This window comes from Peromyscus maniculatus, chromosome 5, assembly GCF_049852395.1.
Source record: "Peromyscus maniculatus bairdii isolate BWxNUB_F1_BW_parent chromosome 5, HU_Pman_BW_mat_3.1, whole genome shotgun sequence".
Lineage (NCBI taxonomy): Eukaryota > Metazoa > Chordata > Mammalia > Rodentia > Cricetidae > Peromyscus > Peromyscus maniculatus.
Window position 1 is genome coordinate 70,029,092 of NC_134856.1, and position 26,269 is coordinate 70,055,360.

Here is a 26,269-nt window from a genome sequence, read left to right on the forward strand (position 1 = left end):
AGGGTCCATTAGCTGGATGCCAACTTCCCAAGAAATGTAACACTGTCTACTTGACAAGCTAATTTGGATGCCATTATAAGCATGTCATGAAACATGCTTTATTACATGCTGCAGTTTGGGAGTGTCCACAAAGGCTCATGTGTTGAAGCTTGACCTCTAATTGGATGCGTTGTTTGGGAGGTAATGGGAACTGAGGGAGGTCAGTCCTAGCTGGAGACAGTGTGTCACTAAGTCCGCTGAAGCTTAGAGCAAGCCTCTAGTCTCTCCTGTTTTCTGTCAGCCATCATGTAAGACACTCCTCTGCTCCATAAGTCGGTCTCTTTGATATTTTGGTCACAGTGATGAAAATGTAACTAATACACTGCGGTGTATTGATTCTGTTTTATAACCAAGGGGATGTTATATAACCAAGGAAACAAAACACCTTTTAAACCAACTTTGCTATGGTGTCCTGTGAAACACTGCAACAAAATGAAGATTGAACTCAACTGAAAAAACAACTTTCATAGCAAACCATTGTTTAGAGCTCAGGGTCACAGAATAATTGATTTCTTTTGGCTTCAGTAAGACAAGTGCTTTACTTGCGAAGATGCTGTCCAAGGCATTTTGGGGTGGTGGTGGTAACTTGGAGGTGTTTCTTTTAAACCTCTCAAAGATAATTAAAAGTTGCTACAGGATACTTTTCTTTAGCAAGCCCAAAGACAAAAGAAAAACATTAGGATCATGGGTGAAATGAAAGTTTACTGATCAAAGCAGTCTATAAGCATCAACATTCTGTAAGGTATAAATACCAGTAACTGCTGTCACAAATCCACATGGGTCTAAGGCTAGTTATAATAAAAGCAAGTCCTAACTCTCTAAGAGAACATGACAGTGGTCTGACAGTACAAGCCATCGAATTATCAGATAGATGCTGTGTAGGGATGCACTGTTCCCATACAGTGAAGTCCATAGACAGACATGTTTACTTATTTCAGTCTTTGATGGGTCCTGTATTGAGGCATTAGAGCAAAATGACATTAATTTAATCGATATATATTAAAAACTGTTCTATGTCAGCCTCTGAGAGCACTTAAATAATTATGAGATGATCTTGGACATCGGAGTTTATGGCGTGGTGAAAAAGACCACACTGAGAGTCAGGCTGGAGCCATTTCAGTGTAGTGGGGGAGGTGGACACGGATGCTGTGCACTAAGGATATCAAGGTGGGGGAGGGGAGAAAGTGCAATGAAAGGCATGTGGCACATGCTTTCCTGGAGCTTGGCACTGAGGGTGATAGAGTGAAGGTCTTGGCCAGAGAGATAAGCAGAGTAAAGAAAGGCTTTCAGGCTTCTACTTGCTCTTGATTTTAAGGTGATTTAATGATGTATCTGGAAACCAGGAAGATTCCAATGGAGAGAGATGGAGAGGGGACCAGAAGAGGGTAAGGAAGAGCAAGACAGTCAATCTCCACCAGAGCCTGACTGAGTATATCAGAGGGAGAAGTAAACAAATGAAGGCAGTGCCTTACATTTGTGTCCTTTTCTGGCACTAAGATGGACAAGATTTCTTCTGTGATCACTGATTTCAGGCTGAAGTTTTGAAATGAAGTCTGAATAAATCTAAACCTTTTAAATAAAAGATTCATGCCCCTCCATTTACATAATTTAAATTAAAACATCAGTTCTAATCAGTAAACACAAAGCAAAGTAACATAATTTTAAAGTGACAAATGGCATGAGGCTCTTTTAGGTTTAATAAAATACTTTAAATAGTCTTAATATGAAAGTGTGCCAAATGGAATTCAAGTAAGTCCCTGCTTTCTCTGAAGAGAAATATTGTTGGAGCTGAACCATAAATTACACAGTGTACCTGACAAAATTATTGCTTCATGTCATTTGCATCAAACCCATTATCTTGAATTCTGTTGCCTGGATACTAGGATTCGAAGGTTTAATGCACTGTGGATGGATATTGAAATTTCAAACAAAATTCCAGTAATGCATTCTAAAAAAAATAAATGCTTGTAGACACAAAGGAAATATCTTTGTTTACAGCAGCTCAAAGTGGTCACGTTTTAAAGAAAAGTGCACTGGTTTTGAGTGAAGGATTTAGAACGACACCTGTCTAGTCACATTAAATTTATACTGTATTTTTTGTTTGCATTTTTACTATGGACATGGAGAAAAGTAAATATTTCCTTTGTCTTTGAATGTTATAGCATGGAATGTATGGTCCAGGTACTGTTTATCCTATGTAATTACACACTAACACACACATGCATCTTTAGAATCTGTACCTTCAACTTACCTGCTCCCATGCGAACACATGCTGATTAAAATAATACTGGATCTGTTCATTTGCAATGTTAATGCACAGCTGCTCGAAGGAGTTTCTTTTGAAATTTTCAAAGCCGAATATATCAAGAATGCCGATGCTCAGCTCCTCGTCCCCACTGGAAGAATTAAAGAAGTGTTCCTTGAGTTATTGCTCATTTCCTTAGGAGGCGATGCAAAGCGGAGCATTTTGGAATTCCCACCGGTGACTGAGTTAATTAAACAAGTCTCTCCACAGAAAACAAAGATAATGGAGGTAAGATTAATTTTAATATGTGCATGGAACAGTATTTTCCTTACTCAAGAACCCACTCCCATGTTCTTATACACCTCAACAGAAGTCCCTCCATTCCTCCATGGAGTGTAAGTACAGTCATAGCCCTGTGTGAGTCAAGCATTCTAGAACAACCTGGCTCATGTGCAGAGCATTGCAAATATACAGACAACCAAAACTTTACCAGAGACCCCAAAATTCTTTTAAAATATAAAGTGTCTTACTACAAATGTCTTAATTATTCTCAAGGAACTGTTAATTATATTTTATTTATTTTCTTATTTGTATTTAAATACAAATCAAATGACAACCTAGAGAAAGATACAAATATGTAGGGATTCATCTGACAGTTAAATGTTATAAGCCAGTTGTGGTGGCACACACCTGTGTTTTCAGCACTTAAGAGGCTGAGGCAGAAGACTTGACAGTTCAAGTTTGGAATGCATAGAGACATACTGTTTCAAAAAACAAGCAGAAATCAACCCAAAGGGGGAAAAGCAACACATGACTTTCAAAATACAATTAAATACTATTTTACGCATGGATAACCTCAAATGTACATTTCTTTCTGCTATTACATGTTGCTAGTTCTGTTCACTAAAACTTAGATAATTGCTTAAAATTTTTGCTTTTCTCAGTAAATATATAGACTGAAGTAATTTTATGTGTACTTTAAAATGAAACTACAAAGGCTTCCCTTTGGGTCTATCCTTTAGTTAGCGTAAGCGATGCTCGGTGTTATGTGCTGAGGATGTGTGACTGGAAGCCAGAATCTACATGTGCTCCCACATTTGGAGAAAGTGACTAAGAGCTCAGAGTGAAAACATGTGATTTCTAAAACTTTAGCCCCACTGGATTATAGGTGTCACACACTTATAATTCCAACACTTAGGAGGCTGTGGTAGGAGAATCTTGAATTCTAGGCCAGCCCGGGATGCACAGTCACACTGTCTCAACAACAAGAAGTCTTAGCAGCTGTCTTGACAGCTGAACTAAACTATCACAACAGGTCTTGGTTCAGTTTTTTAAATGAGCCACAATTAAAATAACTCTAAGTCTTGGCTAGTTATGGTTCATGTAAGAACAATGATTATTTAGCAGACATGCTACAATGGGATTTTTAGCACACCACCCTTCTGGGTACCATCTAGTGTTAAACACGCAGATAAGAGTAACAAAGTGAAGCCAATGGCCCTACTGTTCTTGTTTACATTATGTGGAATATACAAATGTCGAAACATTCCTGGATGTTTCATGTTTTTTACATGATGCTTAACATCATAGAGATGGTCACTAATGAGCAAAAAGCCATTTTGATATTTAGTCATTCTGGGCAAACTGCATAATGATCTGAGGCTCCGCTTATTAGGGACTGGGGATGCTCAGGAACGATTGTGTTGGTGACATTCATGGAGTTAAGACCACGGGATAACAATGGGTGATCTAGACAACCTAGCTGTATATTATAATAAAGGATAGGCTTTAGTGGAAAATAATAAACAAGTGCATGTGTGAAGTGTGCATAAGGTGATCTTTTATACTTAGTAAGCAGCTACACATGAAGACAAGGTCATCTTTGTGTAGATGTCCATCCATCTTGCTTTTTCACATACAACATTTCTAAAATTCCTATGACCTGTGGCAGATAAAAACTTCAGATAGTATGTAAGGACTTCCATCTCTGCAAAGCTAGTCAATTTTGGCTGTGATTCCTTTTCTTTCTACTATGGGGTCCCAGGAGAGCCACAGACATAAAGTGTCAGTGCTTATATGCAGGCTACATTGGCTATTATCTACCATGTTCTTGTGCACTTCAGAATAAAACTTCATTGGAAATCACAGCACCTATTCCTGCAGGTGCAGTGTGAGCTAAATGGAAAGAAAGCTTTGCTTCATAGTCAGAGATTAATTTAAGCCTATGAAACAAAAATAAAGAACTGCTGGACTGACATTTTATACAAGTGTAAAATGGTTCACACTTCACAGTACACAGTCTAATTAGAATATTTGAATTGATAGTATGATGCCACACTTAATATCTCTTTCTACCATGATTACTAATATTGCTGCAGTTTTTCTTATAGCAATCAAGATATTTCATAGTTACACGGAATGACAATATGATGACACTACTAGGAGATGAAGCATATCCATAGGAACACAACTTTGATAATTAAATTAAACCAATCAGAAACATAGTCAAAGGGAATTACACAATCCCAGAACAGACACACCACCTAACATTTGCAGAAAACAGTTGTATAAAACATTTACCTTGGTGATGTGTCATGTTTCAACAAACTGTTAATACAATTGACTATCCAGCTAAAGAGACGTCCATATAAAGTTTTAGACATGGCATCTCGGACATCAGTAGCTTTTTCTACCGTGTTGGGTCGGATAATTGTTTCCCCTCTAGTGACCACACAGTGAGAGGTAAGCGCTTCCTGTAGCTCATCTGCTTGAATGCAAAGCAAAGATGCTGCTGCAAAACCAATAGATGATTGTTAGGAAACAGTGAAAATGACTCTTTTCAGAAAACAGAAATGTCTAAAGTCAACTGCAGCACCTGACATTACATAAATATTCACGGTATCCGAATAAGCCGTCATTCAGTATTAGTCTCCTGGCCTCTTCCTGATTGCTTTCTTCTTGCCTCCACTAGCCAAAGTGTGGCTGCTGCATGGCACAACACAACAAGAACCAAACTGCCTGAAAGGATCCCACAGCTGCACAGGTGTGCAGTTGCTCATGTGATGTCAACACCAATTTCACCAAATTGTGCTAAACATTTTAAAAGGACAATGAGTAGGTTTGGTAGAATTTTGATATGATTATTATGTGACAAGTGGACTTGGATGACATTTGACAGCACGCATCTGACAGAGCAGGAACTTGACATTCCCATACTTCTTGTTAAGCTTTCTTTTTGTTTCATATTTCAAGTGCCAATTTTTCTTAAAATGTGATACTCAAACATATATTTAACATTTAATGGTATTCAAATATAGTAGTAATTTACAGTTAATGATGCTGGAACTTAGTAAGGAAAATTCATTTTTTTAATATAACAAGCATCTTTTTTCTTTTTGTAGGGAGGGCTGAGCTAGTGCTGTACCACTGAGTCATCTTCTTACACCTACAATCAGCATCTCTAGCTAAGCCTACTGCATGAAGAGAGGCTAAATCTTCAAAGCAGTTATTATATTTAATTTTTTCCCAACATTTTGAATTTGTTCTTAGACATCCAACTATGTAGTTTTTGGTTTGTGAGCAAGATCAGTGAACTTTGGTTTGTGAGCAAGATCAGTGAACTCTGGCTTGACCTGTTTCTTCACATTGAAGAAGCAAGAAGCCATATATGGTCCTTATAGCAATTCTACCTTTCAAGTTAACACGACTCATCTCTTCCCTTATTGGCATGGCTATTGCCACTGCTCTGCACAAACACTGTATCCTAATATTTTAATCATCTCCCAATCTCAGTATTGCCTATAAATAGCTTAATGTGCAGAACAATATTCTAGCATCTATACCAATTGTGTTTGTAATTTTCAAAATCATCGAATGTTTAAGTTGTTTCCCTATGTGATAGTTGTAAAAATATGGTAACATCTCTTGAGTATGAAAGATCATAGAAACTCCACAACTGTTCCAAACTATGTAAACACACAGAAGCTTTTTGACACAGATGTTTGATTACCCTCCAAATACTTGCTAATTCTGTTCTTATTGGCCAATGAAAGACCAAGAAAATAAATGTAATTTCATAGATGCGAGATGTTTTACATTATTAAAGTAGCCAGTTTGATAGGAAAAATATTCTTCTAATTATTCCTTATAAAGATGAACACTTTCTTCTTCCAAATTTTTGTGACTAGTGGTTCTCATTTTATGGACTGCCTTCTTGCCTGACATACTTACCCTTTCCTAATCAACTTTTGAGAGCTCTTTAAACTTAGAGAGAGTGATGTTTTGATACATATGTTGCAAATATTTTCTCTCATTTCCAAAAATGTTCATCTGTGTTTCTTTACTATGAAAGAGTTTTAATTTTTTTTTTTAGTTAAAAGCTACTTTTAAAAAAGATCATTTGCTTTTGGTCTTCCAAATATAAAGTCCTTCTCACCTCAGGATTATGCTTCACTGATGCTTTCCTTAGTTTTCTTGCACTGAAATTTGTAGCATTTAGAATCTTTAGAGGGGTCAATTAGAAAGCTCAGTGAATAAAGGTGAGGCCAAGCCTGATGACCTGGGTTTGACTCTGGGATCTACATGGTGGAAGGAGAGAACCAAGTTGCCCTCTCACCTTTTCACATGTCATATAATGCATAAGTAACTAAATGATATAAAAATTTAAGAGTCCATTTTGGTATACGGTGTTTGGAGAGGATTGAGGTCTCCTAGCTGTCTCCCAGTTAGCAATTGGTTGTCTCTACAATGCTGTTTCAACTGAATTGTAATGTCACTGTGGCCATTTTAGTTGGCTCTTTTGCCGAATGTTACCTCCCACTGACCTGTATGTTTGTTTCCATCCAGATACTCTTCATTCATCTGGCATATATGCACTGAGTGTTTGCTACATGCTGGGCATTTTATATGAGGCTATATTGTTAGGAACGATGCTTTGGAAATAAGGTTTCAGTCTTGATGGTCTTTATCCAGAGGAAAGGAAAGCCAACTAAGAAATTTAAATGGGAGGAAGGAGGAAAGAGAAGGAGGGGGAAAGGGATGGGAAAATAAGATAGAAGTAAAAGGAGGAGAGGAAAATACATGGGGTACTGATGGAGGATAGGGATGAGATGGAGAGCCCACAGATACATTGGATAAGTGGTTTCTGAATGAGCCTAGAAATGATCAACTCTTTAATCCAGTAAATGATGGGGAGGTCTGCTGTGGGATGTTCTGTATGTCCTGTGGGAGCCCGTTCTTGGGTTCCTCATGGCTTTACCCAGCAGGTCCGCATAGAGGATGATTAGGACCATGGGCCTAAGCACAGGTGTCTGAGGTGGTCTGCACTTGGCTGTGCTGGGGGATGGTCTGTATGTAAAGTTGCTCTGATTGGTCAATAAATAAAATACTGATTGGCCCGTGGCTAGGCAGGAAGTATAGGCAGGACTAACAGAGAGGAGAAAAGAAAGAACAGGAAGGCAGAAGGAGTCACTGCCAGCCGCCCGCCAGGACAAGCAGCATGTGAAAATGCCTGTAAGCCACGAGCCACGCGGCAAGGTATAGATTTGTAGAAATGGACTAATTTAAGCTATAAGAACAGTTAGCAAGAAGCCTGCCATGGCCATACAGTTTGAAGTAATATATAAGTCTCTGTGTTTACTTGGTTGGGTCTGAGTGGCTGTGGGACTGGTGGGAGACAAAGATTTGTCCTGACCATGGGCAAGGCAGGAAAACTCTAGCTACAGAGGTCACTCACTTCAAGCAAGAAGTGACCATGCCATGAATGAGAATGGAGACAATAAACATAATAGAAGGAAATAATTGGCCTTGATTTAGAGATAATTCTTTTAAAATGATGTTATACATAATTTAAATGCAAAATAATGAACTTAATTTTTTTCTACAACTGGCTATTTTAGGAAGTAGTTTGAATAATTTTAATTATATAGATATTACTATTATTCCTTTGTGAATTTTTTGGTTTTCCTGCTACATAAAAATAGGTTTCAGTGATTAATTTTTTAGTCTGTTTGTTTCTACATTTATTCTTATGTATGGCTATTATGTTTTGGGTCTTAAGTGTCTCCCAATGGCCCATATGCTCAAGGCTCAGTTACCAGGCAGTGGTATTTTTGAGAGGTGTTGGAACTTTCGGGAGGTGGAGCCCAGTGGAAGAAGTTAGGTCATAGATCTGTGCCCTTGAAGGGGATGTTGGACTTCTCCTATCTTCTCTGTCTGTGCTTTCTTGTCACAGGAGGTGAACACATTTGTTCTATTAAGTGCTCTCAGTCTTGATATTTTACTTCATATGGGCCCAAAGCAACAGGCAAATGACTATAGATAGAAGACTCAGAAACCATGAGCCAAAATATTTCATCCTTTAAAGCGATTTATCTCAAGTATATATCTCATCAGTGTGAAGCATAATAATATAACCTAACAACATTGTGTCTCATTGTGCTGGTCACAGATAACGCTTCAGGTATGACGGGGGGTGGGGGACATTGCTTTTTATCAATGATGTTATACCATTATGACTTTCCTTCTAATAATCTAGTGTCTTGTGTGCCAATCATATTATTTTACACACCAGAATCAGAACAGGTATTCTCAAGGTTTCCAGGTCCATGACAATCACTATATCAACCCCAGTCAACTGCTCTAGTTCTCTTACAAAATTGCTTCCAAAGCCACATAGGATACAGAAAATAGGTATCTTAGAGAAAGCTCTGGACCAATTAAATAAGTAACTGGAGGAAAAATGAATGCATAAAAATTAGTATCATGATTCTCTAGGCTGTGAATGAAATTCAAAAAGTAAAAAAAAATACACAATTGATACAGGTTCTAAAGATTAGAACACAATTTTATTTTTTTGTACTACATCTTATCAATATTTTCTGCATTTTCATATTAAAACTCAATTTTTGACATAGTTATAAAAGCTTGTCTATGGAAATACTGTTCATAGTAATCAATTTACATGGTTTTCTTCAAGATTTGTTTTTCTTAGCTGATTTATTTTTATACTTTTAGTTCTTCAAGACAAGATTTCTCTGTGTAGTCCTGGATGTCCTGTAGACCAAGTTGTCCTTGAACTCAGAGATCTACCTGCCTCTGCCTCCCAAGTGTTGGGACTAAAGGCATGAGCCACCTTGCTGGTGGCCTGGCTTGATAGCTGGGTTTTACAACTTTTATGCAGCTGAGTCTGAGCACTCTCTGTGGGATCTACATGAGTTTGAAATTATCCCATGTGACCCAGTATAAGATATGGGAGCGTTCAGCTTTGAATGGAAGACAATACAACTCACAGTTCTCCAGAGCTGCATGATTGCAGATGTAGCTCTTGTCCATCTGGTACTCGGTTGCCACAGAGGAGAATTCAATGTTTCCAACATTCAAGATTGCGGCCAGCACACTATACACACTTCCAAGTTGCTAAAATATATAATAGGAATAGTAGCATCAAATCTGGCCTCCAGCAATGTGAGGACCATGGCTGGGACAGATGGAGGAAAAGCCTTGGGTTCCAGCACAAGAAGGTCACTCTGCATACCGTGATGCCAGACTAAGACCCAAGCAGGCAAGGATTCATGTAGCCTCAGCCTCATCACTATTTTGACTTTGGAGATCAGCACGAAGCTGTTTCCTTATGAGCCGTTAAAAAATTTTATTAACGTTAATATAAATAGACACAGAAAGGAGGAGCACTACTCAGAGGAAGTAGAAATATTCATTAGGTTATAGATAATCTATCTATGTGAACTTTAGAATGTAGTGTTTTGTTTTTTTTTTTTATCACATGTCCATTTTCCAGAAGCCATCTTAGAAGTTAGGATGGAAGGAGAGTCTAGAAAGAAGAATCAAAAGATCCCAGCATCCAAATCCAAGGATACACGGTGGTTAAGACTATGTATAAAAACTGTATACTAAGCTCAGAGTTTATAGTATTCATTACTATTTAACATAGATTCCCAATGTTCAGGAACAGGGAGGCATGCATGCATGCATGCAAGCTTGCATGTGATTCTCTCTGACGACACTGGGGGAATTTGTCACAGAGTCTCTGCATGTCATGGTATTATTCCAACTACCTTCATGGTGCAGGAGCTCAGAAGACAGCAAACCATGACCTCAACTTAGCATGCCTTGCAGCTATATGGATGGGTCTTGAAGAAGCCTAGCTTTAGGTCCAGGTATGGTTGTGACAGAGGGAGAAGTTGAGTTGTTCACAGCATAGACTTGTCTATCCATCCAACTATCTATCTCCAGGACTGACAATCACCAAACAGCCTAGTGCAATTTGTGTTTGGTAGTAAGTGAAACATTTCTTCTTACATATAAAGTAAACAAAACTTTGGTAGATCTAAAGACTTCCCATAAACTTTGAATGAACTGGGATTTGAATCCTGTCTCCCAGCTCACAGAATGTACGATCCTTTTCCACTGAGGAAGGAAAGCAGCGTGAAGGAATGGACAACTCCACAGTTCCATGTACCTAGACCAACTCCAGCACTTGTTTCTTTACCTGTGGGATGAACAGCATGTTGGGAGACATGTACAACAACATGTGATTCCAGAGTCACAGTTACTTCTTGGGCTTGAATTCTGGTCCTTCAGGAAAAAGAGTTGTTGTTTTTTGTTTATGTTGTTTTGTTTTTAACAAGGAAATGAGTTAACAGGCAACTGTATAAATTCTAAAGGGATTCTGTGAACTTGCAAGTATGTCAGTGGTTCATGGCTCTTGACATATTTTTTCTAATTCTATTTTAACATACTTTTTCTTCTGATACAGGTGTTATTAATACTGTGTGACATAAAACCATTTCTTGAAACTGGCAAGATGGCTTAGTGGGTATAGGTGTTTGATGCCAAGCCTGGCAGCTGGAGTTCAATCTCTGGACCCACATCATAGAAGGAAAGAATCAGTTTCTACAAGTTGTCCTCTGATGCTCACATATATGCTGTGGTGTGCATGTACGCATGCACACACACACACACACACACACACACACACACACACACACACAAATCATAAGTGTGACAACAAAGTCAATATGCCCTGAAGTGCAGAAAGCAGTTCAACACTTTATCATAAAGCTTATAGGATAGTTAGAGATTTATTTGTATGGATGTCAAATCTTCCCCACCCAAATCTATTCAGAATTGTTCAAAGAAGCTCTGTTGGAAAGATTGAAAAGTTCCTAGGAATAACACCTGAAGGATACTCAAGTTGTTTTCTTCCAAAAGCGAATCAACCCTTCAAAATAGAGTTGCCTGGTTGGAGAAGGCATGATAGTTATTGCTCTGACTTTGTTCTGGGAATGGAAACCAAAGTCCCTTGGGGATGATGGCTCTGATGCTTTTGGTGACATTCCTTTTTTGTAGCCTGAATCCACACCTGAAGCCTTGCTGAAAACCATGCAAGGAAGGAGAAAGAAGGGGGATGATGCCTGGACTGAAAAGCAGGTTGGTGCATGGTAGGTCAGGAAAAGGTGATCTCCCCCTGCTGTGGAACGTGGCACCACACAGTCTAGTCCTGGAAGAGCACAGATGCTGATGTTCCCATTGACAATGGACAGAGGAGTCCAGCTGAGAACCAGATGTCATGGGAGATCACATACTATTGGAGGCACTGTGTGTTCCTTAAGGATGCATGTGCACTTCATTCTATAGGAAGGAATCACCATGCACACACTGCTAATTGTTTGTGTTGAGCTAACTTTCAATCTAGATGGAACCCAAGTGAATAGACAGGAAGGAACTCAAGACCCAGTGACCTTGGTGTGTGTGAACACTGCTCCTGCTATGGATAGGAGATGGTAGGGAGAAAAGTACCAGCATCACAAATCTTAGAGATAAGACCAACCACCTTACCAGAAGAGCAAGAGTAAATCTTGGAATGTTGACTGTCTTGTTTCTCTCCCTATACAACCTGCTTGCTGGAGATGAGATGTGAGGAAAATCTTTAGGATAATTGTGTACTGTCTTTTCAGACCACTGGCTGTCTGAATGAAACACAGCTGAAAAATTCAGCTTCTGTTTGTGCCTATGTGAAGTGCAGCAGGGCCATTTACAATACCAGGCAAAAGGAGCTGAGGGGAAAGAAGGCCAAACTGCGACTGTTCTACAGAAGGGGTAGCATGTTCTCTCTTCTCAGGCTGGATTCTGCAGACACAACAGTAAAACAGCATGACTTACTTGTAAAGACTAGAGTCCAAAAACTCCTCAGTTTTGGTCATAAGATCACAGACACTAGAAAGTTGGAAGTGACTCAGAAAATAGCAATCTCCACCATCCTTTTACTGAATAAGAAAACAGAGAAGCCAGTTATTGGTCTAAATCCACATCCAGAAATAGTCAATGCCAAGGACTTCAACCCAGGGACGCTGAGTCCCTAGCAGGGAGTTAGTCTATACCACCTGCTTCCTTGATCTTATTTATGGATTAGTTCAAGTCATCAGTGTCGGCTGAGTCATACATTTTAGAATTGTGACCTTTTTTATGATTTTTTGAATGAAGACCATACCTATGCATCAAATTATTACTTTTGTATTATTAGTAAATGACTGGGTAGAAGGGGCATGCCCATTCCTTCCATAATTAGCACAACTAATCTTAACAACTGAGGTGATGGCGTTCAGGGAAGCATGATGCTTTGTGTGATGCTTGAAAATGCTTAATTTTCATAAGTCTTATTTGATCTCAACTAAAATTCTGGCTGAGAATCCAAAGAAAACATGTCAGCCTGTGACTTTAGACTACCACAGGAAATGTTAAAAAAAAAAGCTAAAGGAGAAAACAAGGGTCCTTCTTGTTTTAGACATAACAGATGCCATTATGCAAAGAAACACAAAAGTTACTGCTTTAATGTGAACTAAATGGCGTGGTAACAATGTTCTGGAAACCAGTTGAGTCATCAGACCTCTTAGTATTTATTGTAAAAGGATAATAGCAAAGTAGCTTTGGAAATTGCATGGCTTAAACATTTTGGAGTTTTCCAATTTGTGTTATTTTTAGAGACTAACTTTGACTTGCCTGTCATTACTTTGGTTTGTGCTGATTCACAAATGCACACGTGAACTGTAAACCCTGGGAAGGCTTAAGGGACAAGGACACTGTGTGTGCTGTCAATGCTAATGACAGAAGAGGGGGAAGAGGACAGAGAAGCAGAGCTGCAGACACTGTGCTGCAGAAAGCTGTGAGGATGGGATGCTGTGCTCAGAGGCTGCAGGCATCATGCTGCTTGGCCCTTTATTGAAGCTCATCTTTCAGCTACTGACAAAGACCAGATCCAAGAAAGCCAGAAGGAGTGCAACCAATTCGGGTCTTGGCTAAAACAAGAAATAAACACCTACTAAGTTCAATTCTACTGACTCTGAACCAGGCCAGGCTGCCTTCACGTAACTCTTCATGTAACTCTTGGAGTCAGCCTCAGATGGGCAAGAACTTCCAGGGTGGGCCCCCTTGAGCCACAGCAACAGCTTTCCTAAAATGACCAGCACTGATGATGCTCCAGGACCAGAAACAGACATTCTAAACTCTTCTAACTCAAGGTTCAGATTCAGATGTTAAATATAATCTGAATATGTTTAAATTTGGAAAACACAGTTTGACATGCATGGATGATATTCACGTGTTGAACCAAGTACAAAGCTGGTTTCATTTCATTGTTACTCCACGTTGTCTGTCATTGAGAGAGATGTGAGTGAATACCGACTCTTAGGAGTGTGACTTAGATGTAAACAAACAGTTTAAACTGGTTCCTTGTTCGTAAGATGGAAACTTCTGGATCTGGGAGGGACTGGTAAGAAGTTAGGGAGAGACATGATGAAGAAAAGGGCGGTGTTGGATTTGAACTTGAACTTTGACTAAGAGGACTGGAGGTGACTATGCCCAAGAGAGGGTCAGTGGGGGTGGTGGTGGTGGAATTAGTGTTGCACTAGTTGCATCACGGCAGCCAGAGCAGCAAATGTCTTATTGGTACTTCTGCTGAAGCTAACTAGGACTTATAGTAAGATGAAACACCCAGGGGTAGGAGTGGGGCCGGGGAGAAGCTTTGTCTTTTGAGCAAGAATAACGGCGAAAAATTCAAGCCAGTCCTGGTGGTGCAGGCTGTCATCCCAGCAGCCAGAGGCAGGAGGATCACAAGTTTAAGACTTACCTGGGCTATAGGGTGACTTTAAGGAGTTCAGGGCCAGCCTGAGTAGCTTAGAGATCCTGTCTGAACAACAACATAAAAAAGGGTTGAATATGTAGGTCAGTGGCACAGCATCTGCCTGACATGCACAAGGCTATAAATTCAATCCTCAGTGTGAAAAAATGAGGAAAAAAGATTCAAGTGGTCACTTCAGATACTCTGGACACCGATTAAAGCATTTTTTTTTTTTCTTGGTAGAGGAATGTTGAATAACACTGAAATGAAGCCAGCTTTGCTTCAGCCTGTGAATACCATTCATTTATTTCATTCCAAATTTAAACCTACTTAGGACTTAATGAACAGCTAAGTATGAGCCTATGTTTGGGAAAGAATGGAATCCCCATAGCTTTTCTTCCATCTCTGGGTGGGGTCACACATCATCCACCTGTGGCTCAAATGTATAAACTCTGTATCAGCATTGCTCCCTCAGACTAAAAGCCATCATAAACATATTTATTCACCGGCAATAAAAAGTTATTTCTTGACAGCTACCAGTTATCTCTATCACCAGATGCTACAGTTCAGACCTTATTCCCCCAAATTAAGTCCAACAGCAAAGATTTCAACATGACTAGACATCTATCCTTTAGATTACATGGCATATATAGACACACACACACACACACACACACACACACACACACACACACACACACACACACTGCCACCCTTCACATGAAGAACAAAAGTTCTACATGTTGTGGACTTGTCCTCTTCATTTATATCACAACACAAAACAGGCAAAGGATGCTATTGATCAAGCAAATTCTCCTGTCTCCATACAAGAACGCAGTCATTCTGCTCTGTCCATTGCTACCACTGCCTCCCCTGCCTCCTCCTCCTCCTCTGGCTCCCCCTCCCCCTTCTCTTCCTCTATGGTCTTGGAGTAAGGTGCAAATAGGCAAACTAAATTCACACAGTGAAGTCTTTAAGAACTAGATGCTGTCTCACTGGATGAAAATTCTTGATGGTATCTGCCTCAGCTAAGAGCGAAGTCTGCAAGCTTCTCCAAAAGTCTTTAAAGAGATATCAAAGTTTTGTGGCACTGTACAGGCTAGAGCATGTTTTGTGCATTAACAGAGAAAGGGAAACTAGTCATCTCCTTTTTCCCTAGAGATCACAGCACCATCAAGTTCTCAGGTAAAAGCTATAGCTGCTTAATTACAGAATAGATAGCCCAAGCTGTCACTCAAAGCTCCAGTAGAGTCTACCCATCAATGAAGAGAAAGAAAGAATGCATCATTCAAAAATAAGGATAATCAAGTTGGAGTGTCTACTTCTAAACCAAATGGTTGTTCAGCTTTAGCTTGGAGCTGTGAGTGAAGTAATTGTCTGAGGATGTGTTCAACCTTGACTAGCCACTGAATTCAGACCACAGTTCCCTTCCTGTCCTTGTAATTTACTATGCTGTTGCAAAAATAGAGAACTCTTTTGTGGGAAGCCATTGTAATAATGTTCCCCCTGGTTCCGGGAGGAGTTAATTCTCCTAGATTGGTTTCTAAAACAAATTTCCAGGTCCCTTCTGGCTCCTAAACTGTCTTTCACTTTCTTGTCCTTATAATCAGGTAATATATAGAAACTAAGCAGCATGTTGTGCATTGAGAATTTGGTCCCCAATTTTTTTCCAAGGCTCTAAGAGTAGCCAGGTAAGTAGGAACCTCTCCATCAAAGGTAAATTCTTTTAGTCCCAGGAGTAAGCCTCATTAGAAAAATCTACTGAGATGTCTCACAACAGCCATTCCATAGGCAATGACAAATGAAATTGTATAACTGTTCATTGTGGTGGATACTATCTGATTTCTGACCTTAACAATGTCTGTTCCATAGTAATTTTGATTTCTGATGTCTTAAGTTAAAGTAGCTAACATCATATTACTTTCAATTTTTATAGTTAATTGCACAAAAAATATTTACTTTTAAGTAATCCTTCATAAGATATCGCTTAATGGAATAACTGAACACCACATGAATCTGTTTGTCATTTTAACCAAGAAGCCTGGTAATCTACCTACCGCCAGTGCCACAGCAGCAGAAGATCCACATTTGGAGATTGCTCTTAGTGATCAACTTTTCTCTGCTGACCACACATTTTACAAATACTAGTATTTACTTATTTCTCTCTCTCTCTCTCTCTCTCTCTCTCTCTCTCTCTCTCTCTCTCTCTGTGTGTGTGTGTGTGTGTGTGTGTGCATTCACTCCTGTGTGTGCATGTGGAGACCTGGGAGGACATCGGGTGTCCTGTTCTGTCACTTTCAACATTACTCCCTTGAGCCAGGGTCTCTGTGGACCTGGAGCTAGGCCGGTGGCCAGCAATCCCCAGATAGATATCCTCCTGCCTCTGCCCCTCACAGTGATAGTATTACAGGTCCACATGACTATACCTCGCTTTTTATGTGGGTTCTGGAGACCTGAACTCAGGTCCTCATGCTTGTCCACTAGTGCTCCTACCTGTTGAGCAATCTTCTCAGCCCTATTTGGCTTTTGAGACAGGGTCTCACTACGCAGCCTAGTCTGGCTTCAAAGTCATGATTCCCCTGCCTCTGCCTCCCTTAGTGCTAGCTGTGCCACAGTGGACAAGAGAGAATCTCTCTATCAAGCAAGCTGGAAGACCTAGGGCCAACAACACGCAAGGTTGTCCAGTGACTTCTGCACATGTATCGTGGCATGTGCACACCCACACATATATACAGGTACAACATCTTACACACACACACACACACACACACACACACACACACACACACACACGATTAAAAACAAAACAAAACTTAACGCCTTGTATAAGTATAATCAAAGACAAAGGGAAACAATAACAAAGCCTACACATGTGGAGAATTTGAAAGGAAATATAGTCTAAATAATATTAGGGGCCAGAAACTGCCTCCTACTGATATAGTGAGGAAGGGTCAAAGAGAGAAAACACTTTGAAAACCAGAGAGAAAATGACAGGCATCAAACACTAAAAGACATCAAACTCCCTCCTTGGTGGGGGAGGGAGAATCAGAAGCCTCAATCTAGGGAAACAGAACTGATAAATGCATACAGAATATTTAGTTAAACAGAGTCTCCTCAGGAGTCCATTGAGTCCTTTCTAAAATTGACCACATCATAGCTCATAAATCAAGTCTTAACAAATATAAAATAACCAAATAATTTCTTATGCCTGGTCATATTACAATGAAGATAAAACTAGGAATAAATAGGAAGAGAAGCTATATAAATGCATGAAAACTGAACAATATATTTTTGAATGACCAGTGAATCACTGAAAAAAAACAGGGAGGAGAAATAAAAAGAATAGAGTCAAATAAAAATAAAAGCACAAATTCCCAGAACATTCAGGCTGCAGCTAAGGCAATTCTAAGAAAATTTATAGCTATAAAAATTAGATAGATCTCAAATAAATAACTTAATGGTGCATGCCAGGTGCTATAAAAACAAGAAGAGCAGATACTCCAAAGCAGTCAATGTCAAGAAATAATGATGGTCAAGACAGAAATTAATAAATGGAGACTAAAAGTATAATACATAGAATATATTGAATATATAGAACCAATCAGTGAATTGGTTCTTTGTAAAAAGATGAGCAAGATGGTAAACTCCTAAATAAATTAGCCAAAAGAAAGATGTTCCAAAGTTAGACAATTAGAGGTGAAAGGGATGGGAACTTCAATAGATTCCAATGAAATCCAGAGGATCAGTAAGTAATACCTTGAAAATTCATATTCCAAAATGCTGTGGATTATGCTCATTGTTAATAAAAAACTGATTGGCTGATAGCAGGGCAAGAAGAGATTAAGCAAGACAGCCTGACACAGAGAGAATGATGGGAAGAGGAAAGGTGGAGTCAGTGGAGTCACAAGGAAATGTGGAGAAGCAAGATGGGCATGCCATACTGAGAAAAGGTACCAAGTCACGTGGAAAAGCAATACATAAGAAATATAGTTAATTTAAATGTAAGAGTTAGCTAGTAATAAGCCTGAACTATCAGCCAAGCATTTATAAGTAATATAAGCCTCTGAGCGGCTATTTGGGAACTGGCAGGAGGGAAAGAAACATCTGTTTACACCAAAATACTTGTAGAACCTAGAAGAAAAAGATAAACTCCCATGCACAATATGACATACAAAAATTAAATCAAGAAGATATATACAAAACAAGTACATCCACAGCAAGTAATGAGATTGAAGCAATAACAAAAGCTCTTCCAATAAAGAAAACCCTAAGTACACACTGGAAGGATTCATTTGCAAAATTTTACCAAACCTTTAAAGAAGAGTTAACATCATTGATTTTCAAACTGTTCCATAATAGAAACATTGCCAAAGTCATGCCATGGAGTCAGCATTATGCTAATATCAAACTGAAAATGGACACAACCACAAAAACTATAGACTAAATTCCCTAGGGAGATATTAATAGGGGTGAACATTATCAATAAAATTTTTGCAAGCCAAATTCACTAAGCCAGTACACCATGAACACATTGGTTTCATTCTAGAGACAGGAAGACAGGTCACCATAGACAACTCAAGAAATGTAACACAGCACATGAACTTAAGAATTGAAATTACTGAAAAATCATTACATTTCAATAGAAGCAAAAAGGCCTTTAACAAAGTCCATCACATGTCCTTCTCTTGGAATAAACAAAACCTCAAAGAAAATTGAAGTGGTAGGTATGTATTTGAATATCATAAACAATACCCATGATAAACCTATAACTAACATATTAAATGAAGAAAGTTGTAAGAAATTTGTTTTTAAATCAGGAATGAAGCAAAGCTGTCCAATCAAATGCTCAAAGTCATAACTAGAGCAATAAGACAAGAAAAAGAAATAAAAACAGATATAAGCTGGAATGGAAGAAGAAAAATTACCCTCATTTGTAGACAACATGATCATATCCTTAAATGGTCTAAAGATTCCACAAGAAAATGCTTAGGTCTGATAAACATTTTCACTGAAGTAGTAAGATGTGTAACTAATATCAGAAAACTACCAGCTCTTCTATATTCCAAGAACAAATCTGGCAAAAAGGAAATCAGTAAGCCAATTTCATTTATTCCTTCAGCAAAATAAACAGAAAATACTTTAGGATAAGTATAACCAAAGAGGTAAAAGACCTCCACAATGCAAACTTTGAGACACTGAAGGAACTAAGTAAGACGCTAGAAGATGAAAAGATTTCCATAATCATGGATGGGCACAGTTGATTGTGAAATGGCCTATTACCAAAAAAAAATCTACAGATTCAACATAATCCCTATAAAAATTCCATTGACATTCTTTACCATATTTGGAAAAATAATCCTAAAATTCACGTAAAAAGAGAAATGAGCCCAAACAACAAATAAGATAAAAACACAAAAAACAAAGCATTAAAACCTCAAGTTAAATCATAGGGCCACAGTAACAAAACTTGTAAGGCAACAGCACAAAAATAAGCACATTGACTAATAGAATAGAAGAAGAGTCTCAGAAATAACCTCAGCAGCTGCAGATACCTACTTTTTAAAAAAGGGTGTCAAAAATGAGATGAGCTCTTGAATTGATGCCGGGAGAGCTGTATGTCCACACGTACATCAATAAAAGTAGATTCCTATGTCTTACCTACCCCAAATCAGTTTACAATTGATCAAAGATATAAGACCCGCAATTCTGAAACAACTAGAAGCAAAACATGTTAACACACAGGCACAGCAAAGCTTTTATATAAAGGACTCCAACTCACAGGAAATAACTGCATAAATTGACAGGTAGGAGTGCATGACACTAAAAGGTTCTGCACAGCAAATGCAATATCTACACTCCACAGAGAACTGTAAAATGTCAACCCCAAACATAAATCAACCAAGAAATGGGCTAACAAAATTGTATACACAGTTGTCAAAAGAGGAAATTTATGCTATTTGGAAGATATGGAATGGTCATTATGCTAAACAAATGGTAGACTCAGAAAGATAAAATAACTCTCATATGTGGGGTTTAGATTTAAATTTATATAAACATGCAGGTGACTATGTGTGTTTATGTGAAAAACAAATGTAGAACGAGGGCTATGATGGGAGGGAGAAGAAGTGTACATGAAAGTAGGTGAGGGTCGAAGGGAGAGCAATGGAATAGAAGGCATGGGGAAAGGAGGAGGGAGGAAGTGGAGGGATGAAGGGGATCAGCAAGAGGGCAGTGGGGGAAAGAGATCAATATATTATGAAAACGTTACAATGAAATCTAATAATTTGTATGCCACCTATAAACATTAAGAAACCTGAAATATAGAAATTTAAAGGAAGTAAATATAGAGACACCAGATAAATTTAAATAGCATAAGAAAATTCAGCAATTAAATCTATGGCTTAAATGTGAGTGGCTATCCCTGCAAAATTCAAGTAACTAAAAAAGAACATAAAAACATAACTAGGCACTTATGGAAGAATCTGAAACATGATAAAAAGACTTTATATTGAGGCTCAGGTGATGGTTCTGTTGGTGAGGTACTCGCTACAATCATGAGAACCCCTCCCCAGAACCCATATATACAAAAGCCTGACATGGCAGTGTACGCTGGTAACCCAACCTTGGCCACAGTGGGGGTTGGAGGCAGGAGGATCCCTGAAGTTCATCTACCAGCCAGGCTAGTCAAATTAATGAGCTTCCGGTTCAATGAGAGACCTTGTCTCAAAGCACAGGCAGAGAACCATCAAGTAATGACACCTGACCTTGACTTCGGGCCTCTACACACACTCGCATACATATGTGTATGTACTCCACACATATAAAGAAATACCCACCGCATCCCCACACACATATAATGGGAATGTCTGCTCTATAAAGCACTGACCATAGTTCCTGTAATATATTAACCAGTTAGTGAATTAGCTAATTCTTATAGTTAATGAGGACTTTTAAAAAAGATACTACAAAAGTGGTTCCAATGTCTTTGGTACTTACCTCCATTGTAAAACCGATGACTTTGAAACATTGTTCAATTAGTTCATACTGGGACTTATAGAAACTATTATTCATCATGTCCTGCACTGTTCTGAGGTGGTCATTTTGCAAGTATCTGAAGAAAGTATGAGAGGAAGGATAAAAATCTAAAATTGCATCAAGAGAGAAAGCATCATCACAGTAGAAGCTGGTGTATTACCTGGGTGGCTTATTTTCAGGCAATTTGTAAAGGGCTAGTTTCTTCTTTTCCGCTAACCCAGCATATATGTAGTAAAAAATATGAAAATTTTTTTCTCCACTGAAAAAATAAGACATTTTCAGGAAGATGGTTAATAAGGACATTTATTAAGTGTTAAAATGACTCACCAATACTATTGTTATAACAATTATTTTTGTTTTTTTGTTTTTTTGTTTTTAACAGCTGTGACTGCCCACATGGGCTTCCTTGAACATTGCATTCTGGTTTTGCGTCGCTAATGCCATTATTTTCAACTCTCAGCATTATTAGTGCTAGCTCTAAACATCATGACATTTATGAGTGACTTTCCAGGAATTTTCTAGGCACCAGGAACATAAAAGGAATGAAACAGTCAGAAATGTTTAACTTCCAGGACTTTGTATGTCAGTAGGAATGGCCCCCAAAAGAAACAAGATGCACAGCCTGCCAAGTGGAGGCAAGTGATAAATTATCTCAATTATCTTCTGCAAGTCCTTGGGTTAGGCATGGTTTTTCCACTTTACATATTCAGGAAACTAAAGCTTAGTGCTCCCCATCTCAAGCAGAATCACAGAACTGATGGCTCTCCTGCATTCAGACCAGATCCATCTGACTGCAGTGGTTACATCTCCTCCATCTTTTAACCTTACTAGGCTCAGTTTCCCCATATATGTGAGGCATCTCCTAATAATTTCCAAGTATGAAGAGTACTCTCCAGGTGCTGGAGAAATTCAGCTAAGGCAGCAGGGTTGAGTCTCTGGTTCAGGATGTTCCATAGCATACTGGTTGGAACCTTAGGGTCCCATCTCCCTCTGCTCCTTTACTCAGAATTCCCCTCTACAAAACAGAGGAAGAGGCACCTGGCTTCCCATTGCTCTCTTTCTAAGTCCCCTTGTGACCATGCTCTGATTTCACCCCGATAACCACAGTGGTCATCTAGGCAGGGCTGGGATTTGCCTCTCTGTGGCATTCATGTTCTTGTTTTCCTACTCAACTTCCTTATTTTAGGAGGTTCCTAAATCCTGATTATTCCTCCCATTGTCACCAGGCTAAAAGTGGGGGGCCCAGGATGTGGGGAGCTTTTTCCAAGAGTTATGTCCATGTCTCCCCATTCTTCTGCTGTGGGATGGTCTGTATGTCAAATGTGTCGCTCTGATTGGTCAATAAATAAAACACTGATTGGCCAGTAGCCAGGCAGGAAGTATAGGCAGGACTAACAGAGAGGAGAATTGAAAGAACAGGAAGGCGGAGGGAGACACTGCCAGCTGCAGCCATGACAAGCAGTATATGAAGATGCTGGTAAGCCACAAGCCATGCCACAAGGTATAGATTTATAGAAATGGGTAATTTAAGATATAAGAACAGTTAGCAAGAAGCCTGCCATGGCCATACAATTTGTAAATAATATAAGCATCTGTGTGTTTATTTTATAAGTGGGCTGTCGGACTGCCGGGGATTGGCGGGAGCTGGAGATAAAACTGTCCAGCTACATTCTTCTTCTCCTTCTTCTTCCAGTTAGCATAAAACTTAACCTTTCACAAATCTCTAGCCATTTCCACAGTGGTTGCGTCATTAGACTACAGTACTACTGTGGATTTTCTCCTCCATGACACCATGGCGGTGGTCTGACTGGGCTTAGGGTCCCTTTCTGTCATTGTTCTTCAGACTTAAATGCCAAAGCAGCTTATCACCCTCTTGTTCCCTGTGAATTTCACCACCTCACAGTGGGGTCAGAGGGCTTAGGGGCCAATGAAAGAGTTAGAAAATGAAAGCTAATTATCAGGATGATATTTTTATCTGAACAAGAGGATTTGTTTTAAAGCTTTACCACATGAAGACTGTGAAAACGGCAATGTCATACTTTTTAATGTGTAGTTCTACACAAATTGTTTTACCAAAAATATCAGAAAGGTCTTTGAGACTCTCCTACTTCTTTCTCTAGCACACTCTTGATGGAGACAGAAAATTTTCTTTTTGGATGTTACTATTGTTGTGGTTGTTATTTTTGAGGGGTCTGACTAGGTCTCCAAAGTTAGCCTGCATTCACAATACATCTGCCTTAGCCTCTACAATGCTTGGGATTAAAGCATGTATCACCATATCTAGCCTTCTAAAATGATTTACTCTTCCATTATATAGAAATTTTCCTTAGAATAAATGTTAACTGAAGCGTGTGTGTGTGTGTGTGTGTGTGTGTGTGTGTGTGTGTGTAGATATGTAAAGGTTTTGAAGGTTAGATTTTCCACAGGTATAGGGATAGCTTGAATGGAGAGAGACTACAGGAAAAACACAGGGGTGGGATGAGTTCAGTTGAAATGAAATAAAAGACATGTGGGTGATCAGAACAGAAAAGCGAACTCAGGAGAGAGTAAGACGTACATATTTGGGTGCTGATTTCACAGAGCCACATGAAATCATGCTGTTATGAAATGACAGCAGAGAGCAAAAGGAAAACACCTCAACAACAAATCTTGGTAAGTATATATTTTAAGAATGGATGGATGAATTTATGAGAAGAAAATGTATCACGCAGAAAGGAGAGGAAATCTGGAGGATCCAGGCAGCGGACGAAGAAGACGGGGTTTTAAGGCTGGCTGCTCACCCAAGCGTAGACGTAATCTTTATTGTAAACCCTTTGACTTAAATTAATTTTGAGCAGCATAGAGATGGAGTCTACGGCCTCGGGCATGCTAGGTAAGCACTACGCCACTGAGATATACCCAACCTGCCTATCCTTCCACCATCTGTCCCTTGTTGCAGACACCATTGAGACGTCAAGAAGTCTATTACAGACTACCTTGTATTTAGCAGAAGGAAACATTAAGACATGAAAGTGGCTGGGGGACTTAGTGGGGTAAAGGAAGGGTGCAGGGTGAGTGTGACCAGAATGTATTATACAGTGGTATGAAACTGTCAAAGAATAAATTAATATTTTAAAAGTTAGAACAAAACTATAAGCTTGGTTCAGTTCTCATCTATTCAGCACCAGCAACACTAAAGCTTCTCCAGGATTAGCACACTATGTAATTTATTTGCTTTCTTCTCTGGGCACCACATTGATGGCTCTGCATGTCACCTCTTAAAGTACTTCGATGATGTAATGTATAATTAGTGAAGTGACTCATAAATGTAGACACACAACTTAGCAGATTTCTCTACCATTATCAGTTTACATTTACCAAGACTGTAATTTTACAAGGACTGGAGTTACTATGGGAAGTGCACTGACCTTCAGCGAATAAACAACCAGAGAGTTAAAGCAACATGAAAAAAAAAAAAAAAAAACTAGCTCCAAAGGCTACTCGTCTCGGGTCGTGCCCCAAACCACATCAAATATGCTGTTCAAGATTGAGTGTCACATAGCACACATGCTGTTCCCAGGTCAGTGCTCTCAGGACAAATGCAGGGTCTCAGTGAAGCACAAATGGTGTTTCTCTGACCCCAGTTCTACTGTTTTTCTACTGTTTTTTTTTTTTATTGATCCTCAGCTACTTTTTTGGAGTTCTACTCTGCCACTCGTATGAATGAATGCCCTCAGGGTGATTTTATGTGGGTTCAGTGGCCTTGAATTGTGAGGATTCACCATGAAACAAAAGTTCCTACTACCTTCTAAACTGTGGCAAAATCCTCAGTAATGTGGTTTAACTCATATGTGACACCTCTGAATCTTTGATGAAGATGCCAGAAGGCTGATGATAAGGCTTTGCATACTCAAAGCTCCACAGCACGTACAAACAGCAACAGTATTTTCAGTTTTATTTTGTTCGATTAGACTCCTTCCCCATAGCCACCACTTCTCGTCCATCTTTCTCCTTGTGATTTACCATCTCATTCTCAGCAGCTGAACTCATCTCTCATTTTCCTAAGAGACTAGACTGAATGACAATGGGTCAGAGTCAAGGCACAAAGAATTCTTAGGAAATCATGAACTAATGCGCCCTCCCCAAATCTTAGTTATCTTTAAGTCGCCTGCATGTAGCACACATAGACATTCAGTAAATACTTGTCAAATAGATGAGCTAATTAATTAATTAATATGGGGCTTGGAGGCTACCCAGAGAACAAGGTTCAAACTTCAGCTTTTGGCATTGATTGGCTTGTTCTCTCAATCTGTTTCCTCTTGTGTGAAAGAGACAAAAGAGCAAGTAAGAGACTCAAAGGCAGTGATGTGCTCAGCACAGTGCCCCACTGGCCCATAACAGAAGAGAACACGCCTGCCAGTTTGTTTATGACTCTTAGGGAGTCTTGTGAAGGGCTGATGTGGGAGAGTCATGCAATCAATGCTTACTGAACTCTAGTCGCAACAGAAGGAAACTCGCAGATAGAGCTATAATTTATATTTATGAGAATTATCCAGCATTGTCTCCAATGTGCTCATTTTCTCTCAAGCAGCCTCCTTTTAAATATCTTGCCTTAAAATCACCTACATTTAACAAAGGGCTTAAGTCACAGCTATTAGTTTGCCATCATGACAAAGGCACTCTAAAGATAAAAGCAGACTGAGGCGGGCAAAACCAGGCAGAGGAAGTGGAAGGAAAAAAAATCAATCCTCTTAAAAGAAAGGGTAGGCTAGTTAAAAAAGATACATGTCTGCTCTGGTTCCTCCCTGCTTCTCAGATTGGCTCTCCAACCTTCTCTG

At 39.2% G+C, this 26,269-nt stretch overlaps 1 protein-coding gene across 1 annotated transcript in view; it reads right to left on the reverse strand.

Moving 5' to 3' along the window:
- The window catches only part of Myo3a (myosin IIIA), a 176,718-nt gene that overhangs the window by 67,371 nt on the left and 83,078 nt on the right, over positions 1-26,269 (reverse strand). The window contains exons 14-18 of the mRNA XM_042278011.2: positions 21,613-21,711; positions 21,414-21,528; positions 9,574-9,700; positions 4,865-5,075; positions 2,291-2,435 (exon numbers count right to left, since the gene is read on the reverse strand). Of these exons, the coding sequence (XP_042133945.2) occupies positions 2,291-2,435; positions 4,865-5,075; positions 9,574-9,700; positions 21,414-21,528; positions 21,613-21,711 (697 nt within the window). The remainder of the gene's footprint in view (positions 1-2,290; positions 2,436-4,864; positions 5,076-9,573; positions 9,701-21,413; positions 21,529-21,612; positions 21,712-26,269) is intronic.